General features: G+C 33.8%; 1 protein-coding gene across 1 annotated transcript in view; it reads right to left on the bottom strand.

Moving 5' to 3' along the window:
• Window positions 1-25,093, bottom strand: part of LOC106463447 (serine/threonine-protein kinase tricorner-like) — a 58,362-nt gene that overhangs the window by 4,790 nt on the left and 28,479 nt on the right. Inside the window, exons 3-9 of the mRNA XM_022390939.1 lie at window positions 20,262-20,313; window positions 19,510-19,716; window positions 18,405-18,528; window positions 17,782-17,936; window positions 16,797-16,899; window positions 7,494-7,555; window positions 6,844-6,961 (exon numbers count right to left, since the gene is read on the bottom strand). Of these exons, the coding sequence (XP_022246647.1) occupies window positions 6,844-6,961; window positions 7,494-7,555; window positions 16,797-16,899; window positions 17,782-17,936; window positions 18,405-18,528; window positions 19,510-19,716; window positions 20,262-20,313 (821 nt within the window). The remainder of the gene's footprint in view (window positions 1-6,843; window positions 6,962-7,493; window positions 7,556-16,796; window positions 16,900-17,781; window positions 17,937-18,404; window positions 18,529-19,509; window positions 19,717-20,261; window positions 20,314-25,093) is intronic.

The raw sequence follows: 25,093 nt of genomic DNA, 5'->3' as shown, positions 1-25,093 counted from the left end.
AAATGATCACATCCTTATATAAACTGTACATAAAACATCTTTCTAGGTGAAAAAAGTAGTAATAAAATCTCTCAACCAACAATCTTGAACAATACATGGAAAGTTAGATGAATAATCTCTCATATATTCTAACTAATTGTTAATTACAAATGGTAAATTAGGCATGTTGTAAGTGAAGTAACATAGAGTAACACATAAAAATAAGAAATTTAAATATTTGATAAACATCAAGCATTTTATTTTCAATTTTATGGAGTTAGTCTACCAAATAGTAGCACTCTTCATTATTGTGTAAAAATGTCATAGTTTTTCAGTTGCTTAAATGTTGCATAATAAGTAATAAATTAGAATATTTACTTCTAATGTAAACCTTTTGGTTATAAGATACAAGTTTAACAATTTTCAACTATATAATTAACTAAAGTTTCAAAAATATTTAATAGTAAATATTTATTATCAAATATTACTTATATACAAAAACTATAATAATTAGAGGGGCACTCAGTAAAGTGTTAATCAGATTCAAACCTAAACAAATAACAAGATGAAAAACCATTTTGTGAACAAATGCAATTAATTTTAGCATGAACTGAGGTACTTTTGACATATATGTTCTACTGGAAAGCCATAGAGAAAACCTGTTTTAAACAGTCACAAAGCTAGAGTAAATGGAAATGTTCTTTTTCAGCACAGAAGAAGTGCTTTTCAAGTTTAAGATATGCAACAAAAGGTGATTTCTATTTCATCCTTTAGTGCTGAATTGACTTTAGAAATGATTTGGCACAGCCAGTCAAATAAAAACATGCCACTAACATGAAGGAAACAGAAAAAGTAAAGCTATTAAAAGTTTGTACATAACTTCATAACCTTTCTACCAAAACAACACAGATAAACCAAAAAATTATTTATGTACCACTGTTTAGAAATAACAAGAGTTAATTACTTAAATGTTCTACAAAGCAAACAATAAACCTCAACATATATAATTCTAACTGATTAATATTGTGTGCAGACATGTCATGTTCAACAAGTTTGACATCATAATTAATTAATGATAAATGAAATTAATGGAAGTTAATATAACATGAAATTTATATTATTCATGTTTTTTCTTAATTACTAGTAAACATTGCACATGGGAAATTACTAGTCTCTCAATCCAAAATTATTTTATACAACTATACTGCAATATTATAAAAACATTACATATCAAAATCTGATAACACTGTGACTATCAGCCACAGGAACCAAATATCTTCAACAACACAAGAACCCACATGATTATATTAAGCCAAAATTTATTGTTGTAGAAAGACTATGAGGTCATATTGAGTTGAAATTTCTTTCTAAACATTTCTTTGATGATAACACTCAGATACTACATCAAATAAATTGCTGTAACATGACTCCATAAGGCCATATTAAGTTGAAACTTATCCATCAACATTTCTTAAGATGATAACACTCAGAGATCAAAAGATATTGTTGTAACAAGACACCACAATGACTAACTTCCAAACAGAAAAAGCTAGGTGCTTACAGAGACATTAATAATCAACCTGGCAATCAGTATAAATAATTATGTATACTTTCCTTACTTTTGTAGGTATAAAGATTAAAAATGCATTGTTTCATCAGTTGGGCACCCTTGCTGTTAACAATATTTTTGGCTGTAATTCCAATAATATCTCATGAGGTTTGGCCCTCTGTTGCAATTTGTTTCATTCCAACTAACTAGCACCTGTGATTTCTTTATAAATTGAGCTCATCCATTGATAAAAATCACCAAAAGCAGTATCCTTTTTTCTATTAAAATTATTTAATAACCATACATGAGGGTATTTCGATTATGTTTTTGCTTTTGATCAACATAAGACCAATATGTTTCTCTAAGGACTTTCTCTATGTAATGTGCATAGACTTCTCAAACATGTTTTATGTAATAATTTTTTCAGGTTCAGACAACAAATTTAATGTCAGATTTAAGAATTACCTATTGTTACTAGGGTAGCTATAGCCTTTGCAGTAATTTTCATACATGCCATTGAGATTAAGGCAACTATGACTGGGAAGTTAGTGATGAACAACCTCCTGCCCTTTAGCTGCATCTTATTGATCATATTTATGGAATTTGGAATGATGGCTTAAACAGCTTAATTTGTTTTCATCATTTCCTAAACCAGATTCACAGGAATGTTAATTTTATTTTTGAATATTCTCTACCTGGTGAGCATGTACAATTTCTAGACACTTCTACAGCTATATCAGATGCTAAGTAACCTACTTAAAAAAAACATCAATAAAGCCACTGCTTGTACATTATCTCTCTCATCAGTCTTGTTAACTGGCTAAGAATCATAGCCCTCTTCATGGCCCACATATTTGTAACAATCCCAGTGATTTGGCAAATGAGAGGGTAGATTTATAGGAGATTTTTAAGTCAAAGGGTTATCCTAAAAGATTGGTTAACAAAATTTTCCCCATTCATGACAAACAAAGGAAAGAGAACAGAACTCAAGAAAAAAATGTTGCAATTCCAATACCTTTTTATTAGTCCTAAAGTTAATAATACCATTAAGAATGCTGTGAGGGAATTTTGTTTGCCTATACATGTGATAGAAAAGTCTGTATGTGCACTGAAGTTGCATTTAGTGTGTTTAGCATTTAATCCTCAATCATTACCAGAAAAACAACTTTAACACATGTCCTAAGACTTCTGAAGAAATGTATGAAAAAAGATGTACTCTAAAGTATCTCTCATATTATTTGTTACAAAAAATATGCTGGTGAAACTGAGAGATCTATAAGAGTATTGCATGGAACATCTCTGTGCTACAATGATGGATGAGGTTGATGGGAGTATAGTTACAGCAAATTTTATCAATGAGTACAGACTGTCTACATCCAATCACTCTTTTAGCATCAATATAGAACAAAAATGCCATGGTTTCCAGAACAGAAAGTACAAGGAGTCCTTTCTCTAAGAAACCTTCAGCTAATAGGGATAGAGAGCTGCCATTTCAGATTGTAGATACCTTTATGCATATATGAACAGTTTAATATTTTAATATATTTTATTTTCTAAAGAGTGCATATATATGTGTTATAACTGCATTTACAGTTTATCTCAACATATTTATTAGATGTGAATGTTCACATGACTCATCTTTTTGTTTTTGGCTTTTAAATTAATATTTTATTCACCCTGTTTATATTCTTGTCATACATTTATTAATGCTATCTTTTTAATGTTGATAATTTGGTTGCGTGTCAGACAATACTTAACAACCCACTGTTAATATTTTGAATTACTTCAGCTTTTTGTTCTGTTAAGATTGAACTTGTGTTCAATAGGGTGTCTACCTTTTGACTATTAGGTTGAAAATTTGAAGAAATAAAGAATTTTCACTGGATATTGGCTGTTTCTTTTCATTAAACATGTTTACACTCCAATGTGCACAACACTACCTGAATTTTACTGGATAACACTCAGAGATAATATCACAGGTATACTTCAACAAGACTGCACAATGTTATACTTCGTTAAACCTTGTGTATCAACATTTCTTAAATAATAAAACTCGAATACCACAACAAATACAATGTAACAAGACTCCACAAGGTTATATTCAGTTAAAACTTCACTATCAACATTTTTACTAACACTCATGATACCTCAATGATATTGTTGTAACAAGACTCCACAAGGTTATATTCAGCTGAAACTTCACTATCAACATTTTTACTAACACTCATGATACCTCAATGATATTGTTGTAACAAGATTCCACAAGATTATATCAAATTGAATGTTATCCATCAACGTTTATTAGATGATAACACCCAAAAGGCCTCATCAAAGATATTATTGTAACAAGACTCTGTAATAGGGTGGTCCTTATTTTTGAAGTTTTGATTTACAACACTCTCACCCCTCATTTTGTTCATTATATAAGTAATTCACACTAAATGTTATCCATATTAAATAACATTTAGGGTTTGCTCAAAGTATTTGAAATTTTACCTTGTAATATGCATTATATCTGCAAATTCTGAATATTCTAGAATGTTCCAGAATATTTTAAATAACCCTTGAAGGTTCTGGATTATTGTGAAATTTAGCATATTATTATGAAATATTCTAGCACACTCTGGAACACTGTAACATATTCTGGAATATTACAAAGTATTCTACATTATTCAGAATGTTCTATAACATTCCATATATAAATAATCTATGCTGTCAGTTTTTACTTCTGAAATATCCTAAGGACAGTAGTTTCTAGAATTTCTGTAAAAGTATGTAAGCACTTAAACAGATTTTTCTGCATAATTTCAGCTGACACTATATTGGCATTTCATTGCAAATGGGTACTTGTAACAAGAAGTAAAACTATACTTTGGTTGCTTGGCTCAGAAGAAATTAAACTAACAGGAAACAAATTACCTTCAAATAGGCAAGTACTCTGTGTGTTTTTTTTTACTATCACAAAACATTAAAGAAGGCAGTTTGTGAAAGCTCATAGGTTGTAATCAAAGAAGCTTCAGCTTTCTGGAACAAGACTCAAGTTCCAATTTGTCCAGAACTTCATGCCATTATCAAATCAGAGAAGCTTTTAGAAGAATGGGTAAAGCTAAAGGAAAATTGAAACACAGCAAGCTAATGAAGCAGAATTTGTTAATAATCTGGATGACCATCTTGAAAATGTTCATATGGATGCCCTGACCCTGAGAAAGATCCCAGAAGACAAGGACTTTCTTCTTGCTCAGAAGGAAAGAAGATGTCATGGGTGCATGGGCCAGATAGATAAGATTCTTTCTTTAAAGGGATCAAGGGCTGAGAAAATAAGTGAAGTAAATATGGACAGAAAATGGCATGCAGAGCAGGAACAGCAGACCTTGAATGAAACTTTCAGTTGTTGGAAATCATCCTACAGCAGTGTTGATGAGGTTGGTGGATAGAGTATCAATAACAGTGATGAGGACAAAGGAGCAATTAAAGAATTATTATCTTCTAAACCTAAAAAGAGAACAAGAAGAAATATTATCACTCCCAATTTAGTAGCAGCTATGGGCAGAACCAAGTTGAGTGACAGAAAGGCAACAATTGTCCTTATTGCCACAGTTCACAGTCTTGATCAGAAGATCTCAACATCACTTCCATGAAGAAGTTGTCAAAAACTTAAAGAAAACGTCCCAGCCAACAGTCTCACTTGTACTTTACTGGGATAACAATCTCCTTATTAATTTCACAAGAAAAGAACAAATGGGTCATCTGCCAATGATCATGTCTAGAACAGGAGTAAATCAACTCCTAAATGTTTCCAAGTTGATTTCTAGCTTCTGCTGTGACACATTTGCTGTAAGAGTGGGGAGTAACTGACCAAGTAAAGGCAGTTTGCTTTAACACAATAATAAACCACAATGGTCACAGAAATAGAGCATGTGTGCAGTTAGAGCAAAGATTAAACAAGATTCTTCTGCTATTTAACATACCAGCATCATATCTTGAAATGTGTTTTCAAAGACTGTATGGGGCTTTCCTCTGTTTATAGCACCTGGAGCATTGTATTATGCATGTTGGATGGCCAAGAAATTACATGCCCTCAAGATCTGGATATTTATGGGACAGTTTAAGCTCATTGGCTGTCAGGAGAGAGGACCCTGTGACACCTGCATCTTTCTTGTTCGAGTCTATCTTAGAGCATGGTTCACTGTTCCTAATGCCATTTCTGCTTCTCACAATGATCTTAAATTTGTATGATGTCTTAATAAGTACAAAAAAGGTGAATTCAGTTCTTTCAAAATCTACCTGTAAAAAATTTGCTTGACATGTATGGTATCTCAACATGGAACACATTGATTTGGCATTCTTTGATTGAGCTGTATCCACAGAGACAAAACAAGTAATGGTAATGGAACTAAATGTGAAGGAAAGCATAGATGAACCTCCAATGTGCATCCAGCTGAATATCAGGAAATGTTAGAACATGTAAATTGAATATTTCATCATAAAGAACATAACAAACTTGGAAGCTCAGAAAGGACTACAGGGAGGTACTACAGATAGTTTAACACTTGAATGTGGTAAATGACAATGGTGAAAGGAGTGTGGTCCTTATTAAGGAGTATGATGTCAACATAACAAAAAAGGAACAGAAACAGTTCCTTCTTCAACTTGTGCAGAATCACAGAAGAATCTTTCCTAACAGCAAAAAGGAAACAATAACAACTAATTATACTATTGTACATGCAATAAAATAATAACATACTTTCAATAAATAAATTATAATGCATAACAAATACATTTTATATCACATAGTACATATGGTACCAGGTCACTGCACTCTAAAATTTCAACCTCACTTATATTAAGTTGAAAGTTATCTATCCACATATCTTACCTGATAATGCTCAAGATCTCTCATTAAGTATATTATTGTAACAAGACTCCACAAGGCTATATTAAGTTGAAACTTACGTATTAACACATCTTAGACAGCAACATTCAAGAGACATCATCATAGATATTATTGTAACAAGACTCCACAAGATTATATTAAGTTGAAAGTTATCTATCCACATATCTTACCTGATAATGCTCAAGATATCTCATTAAGTATATTATTGTAACAAGACTTCACAAGGCTATATTAAGTTGAAAGTTACGTATTAACATTTTTTAGATGATAACACTGATGATCAAGTCACAGGTGCTGTTGTATCCAGATTTCACAAGGTTATATTAAGTTGAACTTTTCTATCAACATTTCTAGGTGAAAGACTATGTCATAGCTATTACTGTAACAAGAATATACATGGCTGAATTAAGCTCAAATTTACCTATTAACATTTCATACATGATAACACCCAGAGACCACCAATCACAGGAACTGTTGTAACCTGCTCTAGTGAATACTTCAGGTGCAATATAGTCTGGTGTACCTACAGTGGAATAGGCCTATAATACAGAAATGCAACATTTTAGATTTAAGAATGTATTCTTTAAAGCATGGGTAAAATAATTAGTCTGTTAATACAACAAATTAATGCATCACACAGAAATTGAAGCACCATATTTGCATAAAAATACTTATTAATGCTTTATAATATTCATTTGATCAAATTCCCAAAATAATTAGGTTTATATATAAAAAGGCTCATTTCTATAGAATACAACTGGCAGTAAACTATAACATTAAATGATACTGTACTTATAATATAAAATCAATTTAAGCTCATATCAGTGAAACAGGAATCAGATATCAAATTACTGTTAATAGGATTTATATTTTGGTCAGCTTCAAAACCTTATTTAAAACAAGAGTTAGTAAAAGTATGGAAATTGTTTATGACTTTTTCAAACACTATCATGGGAGTCAAATGTATATCTTCTTCATGATTGAATCTTTTAACAAAATGAAATGTTGTTAAATGCAAAAAATCTAATTTTGAGATTTCCTTAAGAGGATAAAATGGAAGTGCAAACATACCAAATGTCTCCGATTTCTTTTCCAGCTTTCTGCTTTTCTTCTAGAATTCATTGGACTTGATACTGGTAAATTGGAACAATAATAATACAGACGATACAAAAGATTAAACATTGTGAGTTTCAAAACTTTATATCTCTATTAACACCTTGGTTAAACTAGTGAACTAATTAAGTATGTGATTAACCATTTTCAAGGCACAGTTTTACTTAACTTGCAAATCATGTTGAAATATAACCATTCTGATAAATGAAACCTATTCATAATTCTGAATGTAGTTAAGCAAATTTTTTGTGATTATTTTTTTTGTTTGTTTGATGTTAAACACAAAGATACACAAGGTGCTGTCTGTGCTGTAACCACCACGGATATCAAAACCTAGTTTTTAATGTTATAAGCCTTTAATACTTACTGTTGAGTCACTGACAGACTTTATTATTAAAATAATTTATTGTACATAGCATTTTTAAAAAGTCTCTGCTCATCAAAAATTGATCCCTGAATTTAATCAGCTGGTCAGTGTGACAAATCTATTCATATTGATATGAAACTGTGAGTTACGACCTTGCATTTTTCATTAAGTGAAATTCACATAATATAAGCTCAGAAACTCACAAGGTTGATACAATGTTTTACATTTATAGAACACATATCCAGATTAAAACAACAGGAAATGGTACAAGTTTTTGTTTTAACAATGTAAAGATATCAGCAGATGTCAGACGATTACTCTCACATTTTACTCAAACCTATCATGAAAATTTCACTGTGATACTGAAAGTATTTACATAAAATGATATATGTAACTGTTTTGTTTCTCAGAAATATGTGTTAATATGATGGTCTACATACAAATACATAGATACACGTATATAACATAATCTCAAAACAATAATAGTTCAATGTATCTTAATTTCTAAATAATAATCCTGAACTAACTTTTAGTGGAAACATTAAATTATAGCCAAAAATACTGTTAATAGCAAGGATACTCAAGTAATAAAAGTTATAATTTTCCTACACTGAAAATATATTTCCAACAGGTACTTTATTTCTGCACACATACATAGCTATTCTCCTTCAGTGCTGTCCTCTATTTGCCATTTTGTTCTTTTGCATGCCATAAGCCTTTCACTCCCACATACCCCTTGGTTCACATGGTTTAATTGATTCTCACATGCAAATTATCACGCAACAAACCTCCACACACATGACTCATGTGATTCCCTCTATGCTATTCTACCTAACTATCACTTCGAGTTTAGGCAGAAACCTAAGCACCAGTTGACAGTGGGAAGGAAGGGTGGGAAATGCAAACAGTAATAAGTACCTGTCAGAAATATATTTTCAATGTAGGAAAATTATAACTTCCAACAAGGTACCTCCTTACTTCTGCTCACAGACATAGCTAGAATCCCACACTGAATAGGTGGAAAGACTGGTGCAAGAGAGAAAGTAGAAGCATCACTCAAAAGTGTCCTAGGACACCCTCATGAGGAGCACATCCCAATGGGTGAGAAAATGGTGGGATAGTGATGCTAACCACAATATATAATAATTTCAATCTCCCTGATGAACAAAATGTGGGTAAAAGAAGGGATTTGCCCCAAGGTGTAGAGTGGCTAGGGCACAAATGACCATACCCGGCAAGTCAACTGCATCCCAAACTTGACTGCCAGCATCCATGCAGAGCTAGAAAAGAGGATCATACCATCTTCACCTCAAGTTCAGCCAACCGATCAGGGAACAGCACATGTAAGCAGAGAGAAATACATAGATATCCCACTCAAACCAAACAAACCAGATCACCTCAAACTCAGTATAAAGATATTGAGGGTTAGCACAAGAGGCACCCCATGAACACGTGTAAGGACTTATGGTGATTGATTCAGCTCAAAATCCAAAACTCAACTGCCAGGAACTGACAACCATGCAGGAGTAGAATGAGGGATCCCAACTGCACGACAAGTGTGAGGACATATTTTGCTTGGTTCTGCTCTAAATCCGAAACTCAACTGCCGGGAACCAACATCCATGCAGGGGTAGGATGAGGGATCCTAGTTGCACTACATGTTTGTGGACATGATGTTGATTGGTTCAGCACCAAATCCAAAACTCTACTGCTGGAAACTGACAACCATGTGGGAGTAGGATGAGGGATCCCAATTGCACGACATGTGTGAGGACATATTGTGATTGGTTCCACTCTAAATCCGAAACTCAACTGCCAGGAACCGAATCCATGTGGGGGTAGGATGAGGATCCCAATCATCTTAACATAGGTGTGGGCAATAGGATGATTGTTTCAGCTCTAAATCCAAAACTCAATTGCCAGGAACTGACTTTCATGTGGAGGTAGGATGAGGGATCCCAATATTTATGATGGCTCATTCCAAAGCTACAATATCCCCTTGGAGAAGCTCATACAGAGATGAAGCATCTTTTAGGAGGATTTCCAACAACTTCACCAGCAGACCACCACCACCCTCAATAGAGTTGTCATTGTTTATATTGTATATCTTTCATTCAGGAGGATACCTCCATGGTCCACCACCCCAGCGACTTGGAACTGGAAAGTGGTAAGGACTCTTACTCCACTGGAAGAAACTGGAAGAGAAAAATGTGGTGGTGAGTCTGGAGGAATATTCACACTGGAGACAGTGCAATGGGTGACCAATTTATCCAATCTAAGGAATGACAGGGATGGGCAGCAATCCCCTTCTGCTTTACTCATGAGAGTCCATGGGTCAGTACATATTTATGAGGTGAATCTTGTGGAACAACCCATCTCTAATATGTATGATAGTAAAGAACAGTGTGCGTTTAGTGGCCATGGAAGTTTTGAAAGTGAAGTCAACATGGCCTTACAGTGCAGATTTGAGTACAATTCTAAGTTATTGAAGTACGCCTGAACAGGCACCACTCACCACAGAGCAGGATCCAGGTCAAAACATGGGACAGGCCCCCTGAAAAATATATATATAATGAAAGAAATAAAACTTACCCAATTAATGATGAGGAAGAAACAGCAAAACATTGCAGATCATGAGAGATGAAAGTATGTGAAGTGGTCCACATGCCTGCTTGAAGAATTTCTTCCAAAGGAAGACACAGATGAGATGCCAGGGAAAAGTAAGGTGCCTAAGTTGATGGGAAGACACCCGGAATAATTGATGGGAAAAAGGAGACAAGGAAAAATAAGCCAATCAAATTAAAAGCCAAACCCAATTGGTAAGGATGGAAGGACGGATATCACAAATAGTGGATAATTGCCAAGGAATGAATAGGTGGGAACGGTTATGATTGAAGGAAGTTGTGCCGGTGATATAATGACAAATAGCACAAACTGGACATAGAAGTCTATCTGTATCAGACCTGGAATAGAGGTGGGAAATGAAAGGAAGGAAGGGAAATTGGCAAGAAGGAGGAATTACTCTCCCAAGCTGCCAAAGTCTTGGATAGGAAAGAAAGATTGATTGAGCAAAAGAGAAGATAAGTGGAATAGTACATAGTACGTGAAATGACGATGGCAAACATATCCAACCGATGATGTCCACAGGCCAAAAGGAGGAGGAAATACATCTTTAGGGATAAATGAAACATGGAACAGGAAAACAAAGGTTCAGACGGAAGTAAAAATAAGGCAGTGAAGCACAACACTGACATCCCAATCCAGTAGGGCTACATGCCATGAAGGGTGACTAATCCGGAAGGAGCATAACAAGAGTGATAAGGTATGGCAGGCAAAAACTTTATGGTACTGACAAAAGCAAAAAGTGTGGGATAATGCCACCCAAAGACTCCAACCAAAAGTGAGGAAATCCAAAATAACAGGAACAGGGGAGAACCCATGATCCAAAGACCAACAGTGGAAAACATTCCACTTAACGTTGATAAACCTCCATGGAGGAAGGATGAACGGAACATGTCAACAACGAAGCTAGTTGCCATGATAAACGAAATTTCCTTCCCAAAAGACCGGATATAAACCAGGCATGAATATGAAGAGTAGGAATGGCAGGATGAACTACCTGGGACTGAGGCTGCCATAGAAGGGATGGAGTTCTGGGAAGAGGCAATAGTGGAGCAGATTGTCTTTGGAGCAGCTGCAAAAACCATGGCTTGGTCGGCCAGTAAGGGGCAATCAGATAGACTTGACATGGAGTGGGCAGGAGTCGAACAGGAGGATTCGCATAAAGGAATTTGTCTGTACAATCCTGACTGAACACATCTACAGCAAGAGTAAGTGGATGAGGCACTGAAAACCACAACTGAGGTAACTTGGTATTAAAGATAGTGGCAAATGCATCCAGGTGTGTAGTATCGACCTGAGTACTTAACCACTAAAAATCTTGAGGATCTAGAGACCGCTCCATGAGATAAACTTTGTCCAAGCGGGAAAGACTGTCTGCGACAAGGCTGAAAGCACCCAGAACATGACATGCAAGTAGATGAATACTGTGTGTGTTGGCTCCAAAAAAGGAGATCCAATGTTCAACAACAAAGGGAACAAGAATGGTTGCCTCCCTGCTGATTATTATACATCACTACTGTAAAATTGTCTGTACAGATAATAACCAGACAACAGTAGGCAAGATGGGAAAATGATCCAAAGCCTGACGGACAGCAAGAAGCTCCAGGATATTGATATAGTAAGACCGTTCTGTTGCAGACCATTGACGTGAAGTGATTTGCTGCTGGACCCACACCCCTCAGCCCTGAAGCAAAGCATCCATGAAAATATGTAAAACAGGATGAGGGGAGGAAGAGGAACCTCCACCAAAGTGTAAGCCTTGTCCAACCACCAATGCAGAATGTCTACAAAGGAAGGAGGAGGGGTAATAGGAATATCCAAAGGATCTCATGCAAGGTTCCATTGGTCATGAAGAGTCCATTAAAGGGATCTCATATGAGCATGACCCATTGAGATAAGTACCAACATAGAGGACCACATCCCCAAAAGAGATAGGACCTTGCAAACAGTAATAAAGGGAGCAGTAACAGTAAAGGTGGAAGCACAACCCTTGAGTATGCATAAATCCAGCAAAAGCCTTGGCCACCTGACACAAGACATACGGTGCTGTAACAAGCCCAAAAGTTTGAGCATGAAATTGATAAACCACTCCGTGATGAACAAACCAAATGTAGTGTCTCGACTGCTGCAATATGGGAATATGGAAATAAGCATTCGAGACATCGACATGGTTATCCGTAAGCGTGGAAAAAAAGCCTACCAGAGGGTGAGAAATGACTCCATAGTAAAAAGAGGTAGCACCAAGAAGGGATTGAGGCAGGACAGATCAATCACAGGCTGCCAGTCTCTGGCTTTCTTGGGGACAACAAACAGCCTGGAATAAAACCCTGGAGAAGGGTGAACCACAGGTTAAATGGCATTCTGAGAGAAAAGATCCTGTAATGCCTCAGACTGATGCTGACCAAGAAGGGATTGAGGCAGGACAGATCAATCACAGGCTGCCAGTCTCTGGCTTTCTTGGAGACAACAAACAGTCTGGAATAAAACCCTGGAGAAGGGTGAACCACAGGTTAAATGGCATTCTGAGAGAAAAGATCCTGTAATGCCTCAAACTGATGCTGACATGTGGTAGGATCCCAAGGCAATGGAAAGAAAATGGGCATTTGAGACAATGGAGGAGGGGAGAGGAAGCTGATGACATGTCCCTTAGATAAAACCTGAAGGACCCATAGATCCCTGGCGAAGTCTCACCATAGTTGACCAAATTAGGATAAACAAGCCCCCCACTGGACCATAACCCACAAGGTAGTCACTGATACTGTGACACATGGCATCGAATAAAATGACCAGAAGAAAATTCCATAGAGGAAGAAACAGGTAAGGGTTGGGAAGGATTACGATGGTCATGGCTCCATGCAAGACAAATGATCAACCAATGAGGAAAGAGTCTATTACTGTCTCACAGATTCCACTCGGGATTCCAAAGTCACTGGAAGATCTTCAAACCCCAACCGAAGTAAAAAAGGGGCCAGACGTAAGTACCTAAGATAAGGAGATGGTAAACGAATGTGGGAAAAAACTGCATCACTCCCCAAAAGATCCCAACAACAGAGGAACCACGTGTGTAAAGAAAGAGTCAAAGTCAACAAACATGCTAACAAGGATGTAGTTAGGCTACATTTATCCCCCAAAAAACACTCAAGATCTCAGACAGGAGGGGTATGGTAGACAAGTATTGTTAGATAGGTGTGAGGGTAAGACAAAGGTGAAAAAATTAGGTTTGGAACTAAAGAACAGGACAATTAGGGTCTGCCCCCCAAATCGATTCCAGTTGCTGAGAACCAAGAAACAGAAAATCAGCCTGATAGTAGGCTAAAGCAAACTGATCCAAAGCCCAAAGAGGGCAAGGCATGCCACCGCCCTCATGTAGCTGAGATACAAAAAAAACTCAGCATGAATCCCAATATCAGAAGGGAGAAACATAAAATACTGAGATAAAGGAGTATCATGTAACAAAGGATGTAGAGGATTATAGCAAATCAGGGAGAAGGATAAAACAGAACATGTCCAAAAAAGCCATATTAGGCTGAATGGAACTCACAGTAGGAACTTGGCAAATTCAGGCAGAGGAAAAGGCTGTCAAATGCTTCATCATTCTGAACAGGTTCAGCTTGTTCAGAAGAAAGTTGAGCAACATCAGGAGAAGAAAGTTGGGTCAAATAACGATCAATCTCTCAACGAATAATTGTCGATAATTCTAGAGTCGAGTTCCCCCCACCTGAAGCCTGAGTAAATGTGCTGGTAGAAGGTACAACCTTCGATGTAGTAACTTGTACTTCAGAATTCACAATGCAAAGGAAAAATAAACACAACTGTGTTGGCAAAGAAGGAAAAATAACTAAGTTCCATAACTGGGTAAAAAATTAAATAATACCATGACTGAATGAGGTACAAATAAGTAGGAAACTTGAAAAATAATTGATACAAAAATTGAAAATTCGAAGAGAGCACTAAATGAAACATCCGAACACGAGCACTGGCAAACGAGAAGTGATAATTAGGGAAAATAGCATAGAAGGAGTCCCATATGTGGGGGGTGCATCTATTGGTAGAGGTTTATTGCATAATAATTTGTTTGCGAGAATCAGAAGGGTGTGTAGAAGTGAAAGGCTTGTGGCATGCAAAAAAAAAAAGGTGTTGTTAATAGAGGGCAGCACTGAACAAGAATAGCTATGTATGTGAGCGGAAGTAAGGTACCTTGTCAGAACAATATATTCTAATCTTTATAAGACTAGTACACATTTTTTTATTTAAAATGGGGGGAATAGAGAATGTCAGAAAAAGTACAAAAACAAGTTGAATCAAAATGCAAAGATTATGTTTTCAAGCCTACATCTAGGGGCTCTGAAAAAAGTAAACAAACAAGGCTAGAAATAGTGTCTACATTATTTTCTCAAGCTACAAATCCCTACTTATCAATTTTAGTAGTGTCACTCTAAGTACATAGCTTACTCTGATTAGAAGTTAATATTAATATCCAGTCAATTGTAAACTAATTGGGTGCAATGGTTCAAAGTATATGTTGTATGTTTTTTTAACTGCATTGCAAAACAAAATTACTGGATGAAATTGGTTGAAGTCTGAATGAACTTTCTTCAGATTATGTTGCTTCTGAAAATAAATTATTATTTTTATATGAGATATTTACATGAATTATCAGCTTTGAAAATTTGAAAAATTTATTTCTGAACTTTTTTAAGAAAAAAATTTAATATGCTTACCTTTGTTGTATATTTCAAGTAATGATTTTAATGTCTTTTTACATTTTTTAAAGCTTTCCTATAAAGTTTTTATTTTATAAAACTGTAAGTTTTGTCTTTGTTTTGCTCAGAAACCAACAGAAATAGTAGATTTTAGATTGTACTTAAAATCACTGATGTACAATAAAAATAGCTTTTTTACTATACCAAAATGACAAGCAAGCCAACTTTTTTTCAACTGTTAATCGGAATGTTTCATTTGATATATTTCATTAGTTTTAAACCAGTTTGATATTGACTTTCTTATATATATTTTTCTAAAATTTTTGGGTTATTTTTTTTTGCCTCTTCATGGAGTTACTTAAGTCAATAAGACTTTATGTAAACACAGTCCACAAACAGTTGCCTTGTTGGCAAAACGAGGCTTGACACTGTCAATTGCAAAATGACCTAACTAAGCCTGACAATTCTCAACTTACTCTTAGTCCACAAAATATATATTTTCCTATCATATTGCAATATTATAATTCAAATGACATATAAAATGATAAAGCAAGCTTTAAAAAACTCAAGCACTTTAATTACAGTGGAAGTACACAAACATATTTTCTTCTAGCAACATATCACAAAGCTAAGCTTTTATCACTTTGTTCTGATCTCTACTCAAGTCTCTGTTGAAGTAGAAGGAATACTGGCTTATATGGTTGATAAAAAAAAGAAAAAAAATAGCTTTCATTATGTGTTTAGATCACTAGCCCATGACTTCTTAAAGTTGAAATATAGGCAATTTACACAACATCATGACAAATGTGGTTAAGAAACAGTAATTGGCTAAACAAATAAAACTACACTTTTATTAAAGTTAAGTTAGGTTCAAATTGGGGCCATTTTGTAACTAGGCGTAACTTTACACCTAGGGGAATATGAGAGCCTTGTTATGCTCAAAAAGACATTTAGGAAATTCACAAGTATTATTAATGTTTTGTTCGGATCATACTAGCTGAAAAAAAAAATTTTAATCTGTCATTTCTTTTTATAAATTTAAATGATTAAAAATTTCTATTGAATAAATTTAAACTTTAACATACTTAAAAAATGAGTAGAAGAACAATACAAGTTTATTTCCTATAAACATTTTAATTCAATGGTGAAATTTTGCCTGCAGACAATGAATAGAATCTGCTGGTCACCAAGGGATTAATATTAAAAGCAGGGTTTGCTTGAAAGAATTATAGTTAAAACTAAAATTCTGGTAAAGCAGATCATGAGCTCCAAAACATACATGATGGGTATTGACTTGGATTTCTATTTTTTTACCAAATTTATGTGGAATGTATAATGTTTTCTTTAATTACTAAATTTGTGGCAGCTTCATTCTACACAAAACCCCTACTTTTTCTACTTCAAGTGGTACTATCTACTCAAATCCTGACAAAGTAATTTTAGTTAACCAGCACCATTAACGAAACATAAAAAAAAAACACCAATCTGCTAGCGAGGTTAACATGTCATTAAATTGGTTATCAGTAAATAGATAAAAGACAAAAAACAGAAGATATCCTAGGTACTTACTGAAATTGATAGGACTGGTTTCAGAGAGATTCCTATAAAACTCAGTTCTGTGAGATTTCTTTAGACCTGTGCACAATCCAAAGTCTGACAACTTGACATGACCCTGAAGCAACCAAAAAACAAATCTATCAATAATCCATACTTCTGCAAGTTTCCTTTAAAATCCACACAACCTTATAATATAATGTTACTATATAAAATATAAACTTCTGGCCATGCCAACTTCTAAATGGTACCAAACGATTCATTTTAGTCCTGGGGTTTGCATGAAAGTAAACTTTTTCACAACCCTTGGGGAACCTGGGGATTTCCTCTAAACCCTTTCTCCTATACTGCTGGGCTCCGTAACTTCTAAATGGTGCCAAATGAATCATCTCAGCCCCCAGGTTTGCATAAAGGTAAAGCTTTTCACCCAATGCCTAAGGGAACCCAGATATTTCACGAAAATACTTTAACGGGGATTCCCCAAAAGCAGACCCCAAACTTAGCATTGATTTTCATGAGAGCATGTAAATAAGTAGGCTTATTAATTACTGTTCATAACTTGTTTAAAGAAATTAAACTTGCATTATAGTGGCAATGATCATTAAACTGAAAAAAGTGTAAAATAGTAGTTCATGCAAATTTGTTAAACTAATATTTTACACTTTTTCAGTTTAATGATCATTCTTTACACAGTCAAAGATGTAGGGATGATGAAACCTGTAAATGTGGGCAATAGGCCAACAGTTTTGCTAGTATCGTTTAGAATGCACTGTAACTATAGTTAAGTTGGAAAATTCTTCAGACATGAATGCTCTTCTGTGAAATGTATTTAACATTAAAAATATATTTTTAAAAAAGTTTCATTATATTTTCAAAATAAAAACAACTAAATAAACATCTAGGTGCAATAGTCAAGCAAGTTGTAAAGTTAATTCTAAAACACGTACTTGATTATATTTTGTTGTTTTCTGCAATTTGCATTCAAGTACAGAAATCATACCTTAGCATCTAGCAATAAGTTGTCTGGCTTAATGTCCCTATGAATAAACCCTAATTTGTGGATGTAATCGATGGCTATTGCAGTTTCTGCTATGTAAAATTGAGTACATTCTTCTGATAATGTGTCTCTTTTCATCAGTAAGGTCATCATGTCCCCTGAAAGTACAGTAGATACATCAAAAGTGACACTAATATTTTGATTATCTTATCAAACACAACAGGGTAATTTATTTGAATGATATACAAATGAAAACCTTGCAATGGCTCACCAAATAATCAATAGAACAAAGTTAAATATCCTTAACAATTGTATTTAGTAAAAATACCTACTTATAATAATGCCAAAATCTTATTACAAATGAATTCCTCCCACACACACACAGTAGTCATACAATAACAGGTATATCAGAATAGCATTTGCCATAAACTTTTCACTAATGGAGATAGCCTTACCAACTTGAGAAAAGTATTTCATATAGACACTACTAATTTTCTACACAATGTTTAGATAAGAAACAAATTTGAAAAGAAAATTAAATGACTTGATACTCACACTAAAATTCATTTTTTAATTTACCAATAGCAATAGACATTTAAATGCAAAGTAACTGTAATAAAGAGTACCTCCAGGCAAAAACTCCATTATGAGATAGAGATTATACATATCTTGAAAGCTGTAATACATCTTCACAACCCACTGATAGTCTGCTTGTACCAAAATGTCACGTTCAGCTCGTACATGAGCTACCTAACAGACAAAGTACAATTAATATAGGTATGTTCTGAAAGATAAATTATTTTGTTGGAAATAAAAATTACAGCTTTAATAAACTAAATTTTGCAGAATAAATTATTAGTTTAATTATGAAGTGGATAAATAATAAGAATTAACTGTAGACACAGGTATAATTGCTATAAGCTTTAACTATTTCTTTTGATAGAACTTTTGAAGGTAGTGTTTGGTTTTATCACATTAAATTTGACAAAACGTTCAAGCAGATATACTTGTCATAATATCTTTACATACTTGAATGATAAGACTTTCTCACACATCAACTTTCTGTTAAATATGATATAACAATTTTTATTTTATGAAAAAATACTTGAAATAGATTGTTACACATGCATGTAACATAAAGAGCAAATGTTTCTATGATTAAATAAAAATATTACCACAACAAAAACCTACTATGAGGTGTATCAAGTTTTTATAAGAAGGCACTTCATAACCAATTGAGTTTTTCAGTTTCAGTGATTATTGGTTTAACTAGGGCAATGAAAAATAAAACCCAGTGGAACTTCATATGAACACTGATTTGTTTGGAACTTAAAAAGGTGTACACATGGAAATTTGGCTGATATAATAATATACACACACCAATTTTAACTATGTAGTATTCAGCAGATCCCAGAATATTTTTTAACTAATGTGATCTTAAGGTATTTTATATTATATTTACAAATCAAAAGTAATGCAAAGGCATGAATGTTAGAGCTAGCTGAAAAAATAGACAGGTTCTTTTGGGATAAAATAATACAAGAGAAGACTTAAAAAACACAAACATTTTTTGATACACCAAAAAATGAGAAGTTAACAACCATCACAAGAAAAGGGAAAGGGGCACAGTGAATAAAGCTAAAAATAATCTTAACACATCAGCTGACTTTTTTAAGAATGTGGGGTTGTTTTTTAATTGAAGTTTACTGAAAAGCTGTATTTCAAACTTACCTGTTCTTTCTCCAACATGTCTTCTTTCCGCAAAATCTTCATTGCATAAACATGACCTGTATCTTTCTTTTGTACAAGACGTACCTCTCCAAAAGCACCACGACCAATCACCTTCAGAGGTTCAAAATCTTCAACTCCAAGTCTGGATCTCCTCAGACGCAGAAATTCTGACTCCTTTATAGCATGTTGTATTCTCTTTTCATTTTTCTGAAACAAAAATAATGTAGAAATAAACAGATCATATAATTCATTTTCTCAAGTAATGACACTACACTAACCAGTCTATGAATGAGGTTCTGCCAATTTTTATAAATTACCATTAAGAAAAATCTAAAATTTGTCAATATTTGTAAAGAAAACAACAACAAACAGATAAAATTTCAGTAAAAAAATAACAAGAAGTTATTTCTTGTTTTAAAATAGTTGAATGATTAAAATAATCTAGCTTGAAAAATAAAATACAATAACAGCTTTTAATATTTACCTAATATATTATGAATAATAGTTGTAAAACTTGATAGTAGGTTTTCTTGACACACTTTCATAAAACATTCATTAAACTTTGTAAAAAAAAAATAGTAAAAGTAATTTAGATTTACTTTAGTGTACTGTATATTGAAAGTAACAAGCAAAAGGAAGAAAAAAGAGAACTTAGCACTTTGTAGTTTTCTTCAACACTGCAGAATAAAAACAAACATATTCGTATAATTGCCAAAAATACTGAAATACAAAGAATATCTCATTTAACTGACCTCTTTCTCTGTTAGTCCATTTTCATTCATCGATTCTTCCAGCCTTTCTTGTCTAAAAAATAAATTACTATTCCTTGAACTTTATTCATAACTAAAGCATAGCTGAAAACAACCTTAACACAAATGTTGAAATGTTGCCAAGATGACCTCATAAAGAAGATCTAGTCCAATTTCCCACTTTCCATGAGTATGAAACACTTCAACTTTCTACCAAACAATGGTAGCATTATTTTTTATACATTATACAACATTACAAGTAGATCCAACATATTACAAACCTTGTAAACTTTTGAAAAGCTCTCTAAAACAATGCTACTGAAGAAATGTAAAGAGCTTTTTTTTAATCAAATCAAAAAGGATAATCCAAATGCGTTGAAAGGGAAAGAGAAGTTTAAAAGTTGTATGATTACCATTCAGGAAACTATAATAGAATAAAAAATTAAAGAAAGTAATTTGGAAAGTCTCAAGTTTATTTTAATGTGGTTCAACTGAAGGTAGAAAAAAGAGCCTTATATATAAAAAAATTATAGGTTGAATATGTTTCATTTTTTATTGAAGTCTGGTATTCTCTGAACTTTTTTCACACCTTAAGTGCCATGACATTATTGCTCACACCTACATTCAATTTATGAACAAAAAAGTAATAGCAATATTTGTTCTTAGTATAGTAAAAACCTTGACAGCAGTAAGATACACATTAGCATGAAGAGGTCTCAATGGACATGCAGCTGCTCAAAAAACTGCTTTTGAGGCTTAAAAGAGCATCAGACCACAAATATTGAATAAGCAAAGCTGGAAATATTTGTTCTTTAAAGATGAACCAAGTTCTAATGTTAGGTCAATAATGAACATCAGTTTGTTTGATGACAGAGAAAATAAATGGTATAACAGTCAATGTAGAAAATTTACACTAAAACATGGGAGGGGATCAGCACACATTTAAAGGTGGATCTAAGTCAAAGGTTTCAGCAATATTAATAAAATTGATGATACCTATACTGCTGACACATACAGGCAGATTGTGATTCATCATGCCATTCCCTCAGGAACACAATTTAGCATGGGGAGGGGGTCATTTTCCAGCAATATAATGATCCTAAGCATACAGTAAATGTGGTGAAACTATCTTTATAGCAAAGAGGCTGGTGAAACACTCACAACCATGTCATGGACTGCACAAATTTGCTGTCAAAAGGTAAAGAAACAACTTGGTTGAATTAGGGGGAATAATACAGAACATTCAGAACAATATTTCACAATTGTACTTTGATAAAGTGTACAGCAGCATGAAAACAAGTAGTAATGCTCTACTAGTGGATTGCATTGCTTATTTGCTTTGCTTTTCTATTTTCTGTGATAATGTTTTGTTAATTCAACATCTAGTTGCTATTATTCATTGTCTGTGATTCCTGTATTTTCATCACTTATGTGTTTCCTTAGTTATTTCCACTAATGAACATATTATTTTATAAATTTAATTTTTTGATTTTCTTAAAATAGCACCAAAGTCATGGAGTTTTATGAAAAAAGTTTCTAATATGAGGTCTATACGTCATATATTTTTAAGTTCAGATAAAAGGGTTATTTTATGGCAGTAGTGTACACTATTACATATTGACTAATGTCACATTTCTATCATGATTATTATACTCATACTCTCAGTTCAAGTTTCTTATGTAGAAATGTGCTCACTAATTATTCTGTACCATTTCTGATATCCTTGAAATGAAGATGTATACTGATGGTTTTATTTTAATATACTTAGGCCTATGGTACTTAGCACTGCTACAGACTAACTAATTGAATTTATGAATAAGAATGGTTTGAGCTATTGCCACTTTCTCACAGGTACTAGTCAGGAAAGTCTTCAGAACTACATATATTATCTAGCTTAACATTCTAGTTATGTAAAAAAACACCTATTAGTTAAGGCCTCTATTCAAAAGTTATGGGCTACACATCAATATTGAAAGATAAAAACATATACAACTAATGGAAATAACTTTATTGGTAGTTCCATTTTCTACAAATATCAAAAATATAATTAATAGACATACAGTGAATTGAGTACATTATGTTAAAATGTTTTTAAATATTCAAACATCAAGTCACATGACAGCCTCATCTAATATAGAATCACATGGAATGGTATATATCAGAACTACATTTACACTGTTTGGCATTATGTACAGGAGTGCAGTGTTGCCAGAAAATACTCTGGCTGTTTATGATCCCCCTTAATACTGTGTGCACAAGCAGACTATTGTTGCTGTCAAAAGGTAAAGAAACAACTTCGTTGAATTGGGAGGGGGGGAGGATAAACCAGAACATTCAGAACAATATTTCTGTTGCTGTTGCTTTTTAATTTTGCTGTTTAAGGAAGTTGAGTTGAGTGTTTTCTCTCAGTAATATGCATATTCATTTTGTTGCTAATGTAAGTAATCTCAAATAATTAGTGCTGCATATACTTTCTTTACTTAGAATGGATTCACAAAAGTGGAAAATAAGTTTTATGAGAGCTTTACTTTAATGGTGATGTCACTTGTCTGGCAAATTTTGGCAGGGCTCTGACACTATAAAATTTATCACTTTTGGGAAGGGTATACAATAGACTTTTTCATTGCAACATATACATACACTCAAATCATAGGATTGTATTCAGATCAGGGATTTCCCTTGTGCTTAATGACATTGGAAAACAAAGGAATATGGAACAACTTGGAGCATCAGGATATCCAGAAAAGTCTTGGAACAAGTTCTATCAATGGTAGTATGCAAAAGTGCAATGTCATGTAAAAGGTAAAAATCCATAAACACAAAGGTCAGTGGCAAATGTTATCCACGTGTTACAGACAACAATACACAACATAATCAAGAAGGATCTCAAGCTGAAAACGAGTCCAACACAGTACAGGTTCATCAAGTTAAGGCTTCCAGTCATACCTCCCATTCAACAATCACTACCTCAATTATGCTATTCTACATGAAGACATACTAATCAAGTGCTAGATGCAGGGCCTACAGACTTATGTGCAATGAAACTGTTGAAACAGTCATCCTTTTCTACAATATTGATTATAGAAAGCATCAGGGAGAAGGAGTGTGTTTTGGACATGATAACTTTATGACAGAGCCTTTTATAACGGAAATTATACTGCATGGCTGTTGTCAAGATGCATAATCGTTAGATAAAGCAAGATCCTACATGGTGACCTGGATCTCTACTGTAGTTTTCTAGTGCAAAGCTACATTATGGACTATCTGCACTCTATTCACTGCAAGGGATTAAGCCACGGACTTTGGTGTTATAAGACAGTAAACTTACCACTGACCCACTGGAGGAATGACAAGGCCTGTATCGATGTGGTGAAATTCCAAAATGGCTTTAATATAATGTACTCAACTCTCTGTATTTGATGCATTTTTGTATAAGCCCACTTTTAACCACGTTACGTAAATTTGTAATATTATTTTTCCTTTTTCTTACAAAGCATATCTATATAGCCATCTCTGCTTACAGGTGGCATTTATATATATATTTCTTTGATCATAACTTAAGTTACTCCATAATACTTTATTTATTTGGAAAATTAAAAAATTCTCGTTCAGCACAGTCCTACTTTTATAAGCATTGTTTGAGTCCCGGAAAAGGTCATCACACCATCAGGAAGCCAACGGAGCAGAACAATCCAGTTTTGAATTGCACCATTCAAGATTTTTAGAGAATATAACGAGAACTGAATCCGCTCCAAGTAACAATAGGCAATAAACCTCAGCATGCTGATACCACATACATTAACGCTCCATGACGGTTAAACACCGCTGAAATCAGTCTTTTCAAGTGAATGACCGAGAATATACATCAAAAAATACTCTAACTAATTTATTATATTAAAAATCTGAATGATTATGAAATATTAATAAATTATTCAATTTATATTGTAATAAATTAGATACTTATAGTTGACTCCTTTTTTTGGTATATTTATTGTTTCTCTGATCTTGAAGTTATCCAGGTTCATAAATTGATTTACGCTGGACTTGATTATCATATTTTCGTCCACGCCATTTGGTTTACATGGATATCGTGTTACCAATTAACAGCTCAAATACTAGTTTTTTCTATATTTATGGTAACCAATTACCTAAAAGCGGATAGGGCACATGAATTGGTTTCTCCTATTTGTTGTTGTAAAAATGTAGTTTTTCTCAGATAATTATATTCGAGTGTTTCACCCTCAGTTTAATTTACTTGGATTACAGGTTTACCTGTCTGAAAAGACTCCACTCCAAGCAAGTTAAAATAAGCTTCTGGTTATTCAGGTTTGCTTACAATTCTACGCACCGAACAATGTCAGAAATTCGCAAAGTCCAGTAGACGAATAACCTTCGATTACAAGTAATCAAGGTAAAACTTGTAACTTAAATTATTATCTCGGCTTGCACCACTCTAAACAAAAAAATCAAAACAAAAACTTACAGGAGTAATGTTGAGAACGAAGCTTAATATTAACTCCACACAATTTGGACAGGAAAGTAATGAATATATATATATATAAGTATTCGTCAGAGCAATTATTTTGACTTAGTTTGTAATATAAGAAATATCTGCTTATATGAAATAACAAATCCCAAACTATGACTACTGAATACATTAAGTTTTGAGCTGTATCAGTTCTCGTTAATCCAGTTTGGTCGATGATAAGGGAACTAGTTTGTTTATTTGTTGATACGTATAATTGCGTTTATCTTCTAAGATTTCGCTTGTTTGGAAATTAGCGCAAAGCTAAACGAGGGCTATCTGCGCTGGCCGTCCCTAATTTAGCAGTGTA

This window comes from Limulus polyphemus, unplaced genomic scaffold, assembly GCF_000517525.1.
Source record: "Limulus polyphemus unplaced genomic scaffold, Limulus_polyphemus-2.1.2 Scaffold1410, whole genome shotgun sequence".
NCBI lineage: Eukaryota > Metazoa > Arthropoda > Merostomata > Xiphosura > Limulidae > Limulus > Limulus polyphemus.
The sequence above is the reverse complement of the archived record's forward strand: the minus strand, read 5'-3'. Positions and strand labels throughout refer to the sequence as shown.